Below are 7,242 nucleotides of genomic sequence, written 5' to 3' on the forward strand. Positions count from 1 at the left end.
TTTTCTTTTAATGAAACCCCGGTGTAGCGTGATGGGAAGTGAATAATGTAGCTGTAATGTCACCGAACTCAATGTCAGGAAGTTTTTCTACACATTTAATGCCTGTAAAAAAAACTTGTGGTGCTTTATATGGATATATGATTCCTAATTCCTTTATCTTCCTCTTGTATATTTATTTTTGTGATGCTAATAATAAGTGCGATGACATGACGTGGTGGGGGAAAAAATCGATTCTGTTCAGTATGGAGATATTTTGCACCATGATTTTGCGCATGCAATTATATCAATACTGTAGCGCAAAGTATTGCAATATTTAAGCTAATTATACTAATAATTATATTATTAGTATAATAATACTAATAATTATATTATTAGTATAATATACTAATAATATATATTACCCCACGGCAATGGATCTATGAGTAGCCGACGGATGTATTCCGTCAAAATGGCTGACACGCGGCTAGGGGTCACGTGACTGGGAGATCCCTATATGAGCAGCATACAAAAAAACCTAAATGTTAAACAGATTAATCCAAAATACTGTTTTTTACATTCTTTGTATCTTGAAGTTGTACAGAACTGTATCAAGACTCCGTTAAATTATATGCATACAAACAATTTCACAAAAACATTTTCTAATGATTTTATTTATCAGAGGAACACAGTCATCTAGAATTATCATGTCATCATCACTACCTTCAAGGAGAACAGAGGCGTCCATAAAACAGAATGACATTGGAGGGATTGTGCCGGATGAAGTAAAGGAACGGGTGGTCTGCAATAAAGGTTTTTGCGGGAGATAATGAGATGATTCCGGATGTACTTATGAAGATGACGGTGGCGGTGGCAGCAGCCGCTTCAGTTCCTTTCTCATTTACTTCAACAAAGGCTTTATGGATCACGTTCGACAGCACCAGGTCGTTGTTGGAAGACATGCCTGAAAGATTCACCTTCTCCTCGTCAAACACATCCTCCATTCCCATGCTGATCAGAAGACTCTTCATGTCATAAGTTTCCTCCATCTTAAATTTGGGCAGAGACACTTCAACTTCCTGTAGGATCATCTTGCTGGGTTTGGTCCACTCCATGAGCTTCTCGTAGGTCAGTGCCCTTTCAAGCTGGATAATAAGAGAGACATGTTAATGTGTGTCTATTTGCATAAACTGGGGTCTGTTTGTACAGCATCAATGATGTGACGTTTATTTTTTTGAGTTTGGATTGGCCAACGGAGTCATGGAGACAGTAACTTTATTTTATATGATTTTATTCACAGGCCCAAACTGAGCAAAAATATTTGGAAATTTATATGGCCAAAAGGCAAGATAAAATTCTGATAGCTTGTAATCTAAATCATTGAGATATTTATAACAATATAGCAGACAACATAAAATACATATAATATCAATCGTCACTCTATATCTGCTAACAATATGTCTTTGTAAGATGATATTTAAGTGCATAACATATAATGCAACGCAATACAATCATGATTGAGATGAACAAATAAATGGGTAACGCTTTAGATTACAGCCCGGAAAGTACTGCGTAATTAAAGCGATTTTACAGCGTAACCTTCGGTAATTATAGTGTACCTATAACGTACTTACAATATAAGTATAAGGGAACAATATTTTAAGTTTGGGGAATAAAGGGGTAACAAGCAGGAGTATACATACTGTATAGCCTTTTTTTTATAATTACAGGGTACATATCTATTAGGGCTGGGTATCGATTCAGATGTTCAAATTAGATTCGATTTCGATTCTCGATTCAATTTTCGATTTCGATTCCTGATTCGACTATAATGAATATACGTAGATGTAATACAAATCCTTTATTTATAAAAAAGAACAGTGGACATAAGTTTACAAGTGGTTAATTAATACAAAGAAATTAAGAGCCACAAACCTGTATATAAAACTCTTTTTATTTTAGGTACACTATACACTAAATGCCTACAATGAATAGACAGGATTTTGATGCAAGATGCAAAATTGATGCTGAAAATTGGTCAGTCTTAAGTCAGAACAGTCGCACGCCTTGATCAAACAGGATCAGGTTATTTTATGTTTAAGATAGATAGATAGATAAATATCAGTTATCATTTTTAGACAATTTTTTATTACATTGATCTCACCTAAATGTTTGTTTTTACAATGGGGTATATTTTTTTTTTAAGAGTTTATGCAACACATGGAAGCTTGATTTCAATCTTTGAATTAAATTGAAAAAAGTAGCACACATAAATACAATAGAATAAAGACACAAATAAAGAGACATAAAAAGAAAAGTTTTTGGGTAGGTCAGAAATACTACAGAAACTGAATAGGGGAGCGCGGGGCACAACCTAACGCGGGGTTAAATGTAACACGGACCTTTTACATAGTTAGTCAGGATCAAGCCGGTTGTGTTTCCGCTCTTTTTCTCTCGCTGCCAGAAGACGGTCTCCCGCGAATTTGTGGAAAGTTTTGATAATATTTCGTGAAGATACTGGACAAAGAGTGTTTTGACACCATGCAAGTACATTTTTTCATCACAGGTTTTTTTCGGTTTCTGAGTTGGGTGTGTACGTTTTCAAATCTAACTTTATATTGCCTTAATCACTGTCTTGTTTGCTAAAACATAGCACCGTTTTGAAACATGTCAGCAACCCCTAGCAACTGTTAGCCTGGCTTAAAATATGCTTTACACAGCGGGGTTAGTTGTAGCACAGTGTTACAACTAAGCCGCCAAGTGTACAATGATAATCAAATGAAAACAGGGAGCCACACAACTTTTCAGGTTTGAGTATTTATTTATATATTTAACGTTGTTGGACTTTTACAAACAATGTTGGAATTTAAAATGTTTAAAATTTATTTTACCATGCATTGATCACTTGTTTATTTATTAAAAATATGGCCTGTTTTTAATGCAATAAACCCTTTAAATTTTGATTTTAAGCTCATTTGTATTATTATTACTGTTATTATAATTAATAATAATAATTTTACATGCAACTGCCACACACAAATCTAATTCAATTGCAATTACAATTTGATTATTTATTTATTTATTGCAAAACTGTGCTGCCCTTTTCTATGTCTCTATCATAGACTGTAAGGTCTCTATCCATGATATTGATCCATAATAGAAGGATGATTGGATGAGGGATGGATGTATGGATATCTATCTAAACAGATGCACAAACAATATCAAACTATACAAATAAAATAGTACTGAATTATGTGTGTTACACACAAGTGTTACAACTAACCCCTCTGTCTGTTACAATTAACCCCGCATTTGGGGTAAGTTGTAACATTTGCACTTCTGTCACTTTCAGTGCAACAGTACGAAAATGGTAGGTCCTAGAAAAAAACTTTAAGTGTTCATTTGTAGCAGAGATGTGTATGTTGCTTGTGTAAAAAAAAGTTGAATCTAACTTAATAATTTTTTTAATAATTGAGCCAAAACCAAAATGCGTTAGGTTGTGCCCCGCTCTCCCCTAAAGAAATCCAATGTAAAATAACACTGGATAGTCTTTTAGTCCTGACTGAATTAAATACATAGGCTATTAATTCTGATTCCTTACAATTAATGATATATTATGTTGTTTTGACAACAAAATGAATGACAGACACATATGGCTGCGTTCACTTTAAGAACTAGTGCACGGATCCATTACTGTTTCATTCTACTGTCTGTCACACGCGTTTTATGCTTATTTAAGACATAACCGACTGTCTTTACGAGGTTACTAACCAAGACGAGCACTGGATAGTTTAAAATTGCTTGAATGTTTAAACTGGTAAAACTTAAAAAGACGTGAAAATGATAAACGTTAGTTACGATGCAATGCTCGTCATGTCCCGACTTCTAAACACGAGTGTGTATCGACGCTTGCCTTGTACAGAGTGAGAAGATGCAGCACCGCGAGCCCTGAATATGGAAAAAATCGATTCGTGGCCGTTGAGAATCGATTTTGAATCGACCACATTTTAAAAAACGATTAATCGAAAAATCGATTTTTTTTGCCCAGCAAAATACATATCTATGCATTTATAAAGTAATCTTTTTAACAAAAGTGCACTGAAAACGAAAACTATTGCAACTTTTGCTTAAATATTGGGGAAAGATACTCTTGTTTCATGTAGTGGTGCTGGTTACCCCCTTGTTCCATGTAGTTACAGGGTAAGTGTGACATTGCGGGCCGTAAATTAAAGTGGTGCTTGTTACCCTCTTCTTCCATGTAGTTACAGGGTAAGTACAATACAAATGTATGCATTTTCACAATCTTATAGGCCTATCACTGACTCGGAAACCTTTATTTATTATACAAGCACCACTTACCCTGTAACCACAAACAATATATATTTCCCAGTATTTAAAAAAATTGCAATAGTCTTAGCTTTTCTTGCCTTGAAACATGTTAGCCCAAACTTAAACCTTAAACCTCTGCACTTTTCCTATCAAAAAATAGTTTTTTTTTTTTTAAATAAATGCATAGATATGTACCCTGTCATTTTTAAAAAGCCTATACAGTATGTAATACAGTATGTATTGGTACAACATTATTACAAAAAAGTATGCAGTGTACTGTATGTTCTCGCTAAATTGCTCCCAAATGTAAGATTGTTGTATCATAATAGTAGAATAAGTACCCCTTAGTACTTACAGTATAAATATTTTTTTAATTATCCTGGTTGTTACCCCTTTATTCCCCAAACTTTACATATTGTTTCCTTATACTTACATGCAAGTACTTTATAGGTACACTATAATTACAGAAAGTTACACTGTAAATTCCTCTTAATTATACAGTACTTTCCGGGCTGTAATCTAAAACGTTACCAATAAATGCTCATCAAAAGTATGGCTGCACGATTAATCGCAATTTCCATGTAATCGCACTTTAAACCGATTTGGCTTATCACGATTTTGATATCGCAAAGGCTGCGATTGTTTTTTATGCGCAGATTGTCATTGATGTACGGCTCTTAAACGCTGCTCCATCTGAAAGCACTGTGAGTTTGAGTCACTTATAGTGTGCATTTGAAAAAGCAACACACATCAAACATCTTTTCAAACATGAGAATCATTTATGAACCTCCTGTCCAACAAAAGACAACATTTAATAACATGCTTTACTCCAAACTCACTTTATAACGACAGTTGAGCATCCTTCTGTTAGATGATGTGGCTTCTTACACAGAATAAGGCAGTCGTGTATTTATAAGTCATGTTTAATCAACAATCAAAGCGTTTAAATCTTCTGTTTATTCAGCTACAGCGGATTTCCCATAGACAGTATAAGAAGTGGACAGAGCCATCTCATTGGAACTCAGTTGAGACAGTTGAAGCCCATTTTTAGCGATTTCTGAGCACTTCCGTTCCTGACGCGCAGACTCAAACCGACTCAAACTAAGCTTGATGACGTGAGCAACCTGTCTGACAGACGTTAATCTTCTAGTAGCTGTGCGTGAAAATTGCCAACGTTAATCTTACAGAGACGGGGAACTTGAGCAAAGAGTTCTTTGGCGTGAGTGAGCAGGAGTAAGTATTCCGTTGCTTTTATGGACTCATTATCTATGGGCTTCTCCCTTGACGGGACGCCCCCCCGATTGCCTGCGAGCTTCTCCTCCTGTCTGTACGGTCATTTCTGTACAGCGCGACAGAGAGTCGAGTGGTTATGACGCAATCGTTAGCCTGTTTTTACAAAATCTGTTTCTACGGGGCCATAATGTAACATAGAAGGTAATGGAGCTCTGTATACATTGTCGTGTTTCTTTAGAAATAAATAATGGACAAATGGAGTCTTTAAACGCCTCAGATGTAAAGTTATTCGCTGTCAAAGTGACGCCAAAATGAATGGGAGTCAATGGAAATGCTAACGCAAGTGAAGTTCTGCTACAACATGGCGGCACCCGGCCGGCTTCAACTTCCGGTCGATGGATTACCCCCTTGGGATTTCCTGTAATGATGTATCTTATTGTACTTCTGTGGCGGGGCATATTTGGCGTGTCTGCGTGAGAGCACCCTCTGGCGTTCAGATGAAGCAGCATTTTCTACCGATCAGCCACACTGCACTGACAAGCTGCGCATACAATAATCGCAAATCGCGTTGCGGTTTCGTTACAATTAATCGTGCAGCCCTAATCAAAAGCCTGATAAACCAGTAAACCTAAGTTGCTTCAGTCCAGTAGTGTTAATCAAAATAATTAAAAAGTTATTATTTTGTGTACTTTATAAATATTAGTAAAGATTTCACTGTAAAAACACACGTGAAGCACGAGAGAAGGTAAACATCTTTACAAAAAAACGTACTTGCTAATAAAATAAAAATGATCAATCTGTGCTGTCTCACCTTCTGAAGGCCAGTGGTGTCGTCTTCCATCTCGTTAGGAAGGATGATCAACATACTGAGATTCTTCCCGTCATACGGCAGCTCCAGAACCTGACTGTTGATCTCTGGGATGAAGGCCAGAGGAAACATTGCCTTTTGATACATCATCTTCACTGGTTTATTTTGAATCTGCCAAACATAAGTTGAAACACTTTAGAACTGTTCTTTTAGTGACAGTTAAAAAATGTTTTAAAAGAGCATGAAATCCCACCTTGTTCAGCTTAAACTGCCCATCACTGGTGTCTTCTTTTTTGAATGTATTCTCCCAGTCTCCTTTGAAGTAAATGGCATTCACCAAGACTAGTCTCGTCATCTCATCGACGACTCCCTTTGGCACCAAGTCCTTGATCTTCTCTAAAATACAAATACAAAGTTCTGGCATGAAACTCTAGATGGCGCAGGCTAATAGGTCCTTTATCTCACCTGTTCATAATCACATCGCTATCTATTAGGGGTGGAACGGTACACAGAAGTCACGGTTCGGTTCAGACATCACGGTTCGGTACGATTTCAGTACAATGGAGGGAAAAGCAAAACAAAAATGCAGAAGGCATTGTATTTTTTAAATAAGTTTTTTTAATAAAGGCATAGAACCAGTTTATTTGTAGTGCCCTGACAATAGTTTTATATAATTAGTTTATTAATTAAATTAATAAAAAGACAAAAAGACCTTGCGATATGTTTGGTAATTGTACCTGAATTAATTTAAAATTATTTTGCTATATTTCAGATCAATATATTTGTTTTCCTTAATTTTAATTAACATTATTAATTGACAATGTAACATTATTCTCATCTGAATTATAAATAATTGATTTCTGTATAAAATAATACCATTAAAAACACATTCGATT

At 35.7% G+C, this 7,242-nt stretch overlaps 1 protein-coding gene across 1 annotated transcript; it reads right to left on the reverse strand.

Moving 5' to 3' along the window:
- Nucleotides 1-633: 633 nt before the first annotated feature.
- LOC130077880 (leukocyte elastase inhibitor-like) lies at nucleotides 634-6,821 on the reverse strand. The gene is made up of 3 exons (XM_056243294.1): nucleotides 6,600-6,821; nucleotides 6,350-6,517; nucleotides 634-1,121 (listed from the first exon to the last, which is right to left on the reverse strand). The coding sequence occupies exons 1-3, from the start codon at nucleotides 6,768-6,770 to the stop codon at nucleotides 702-704; spliced, it is 759 nt and encodes a 252-aa protein (XP_056099269.1). The 5' UTR covers nucleotides 6,771-6,821; the 3' UTR covers nucleotides 634-701.
- Between the last annotated feature and the right edge of the window lie 421 nt (nucleotides 6,822-7,242).

This window comes from Rhinichthys klamathensis, unplaced genomic scaffold (genome assembly GCF_029890125.1).
Source record: "Rhinichthys klamathensis goyatoka isolate OS25496 unplaced genomic scaffold, OSU_Roscu_1.1 h1tg000784l_1, whole genome shotgun sequence".
NCBI classification, from domain to species: Eukaryota; Metazoa; Chordata; class Actinopteri; order Cypriniformes; family Leuciscidae; genus Rhinichthys; species Rhinichthys klamathensis.

Bases quoted from the DNA above. Each gene is read 5' to 3' on its own strand.
- LOC130077880 (XM_056243294.1), bottom strand. From the start codon at position 6,770: ATGCCAGAACTTTGTATTTGTATTTTAGAGAAGATCAAGGACTTGGTG. The intron at 6,518-6,599 runs GTGGGATTTCAT...TATGTTTGGCAG, and splicing joins GGCAGTTTAAGCTGAACAAG to ATTCAAAATAAACCAGTGAA. The intron at 1,122-6,349 runs GTGAGACAGCAC...CTTATTATCCAG, and splicing joins ACACCACTGGCCTTCAGAAG to CTTGAAAGGGCACTGACCTA.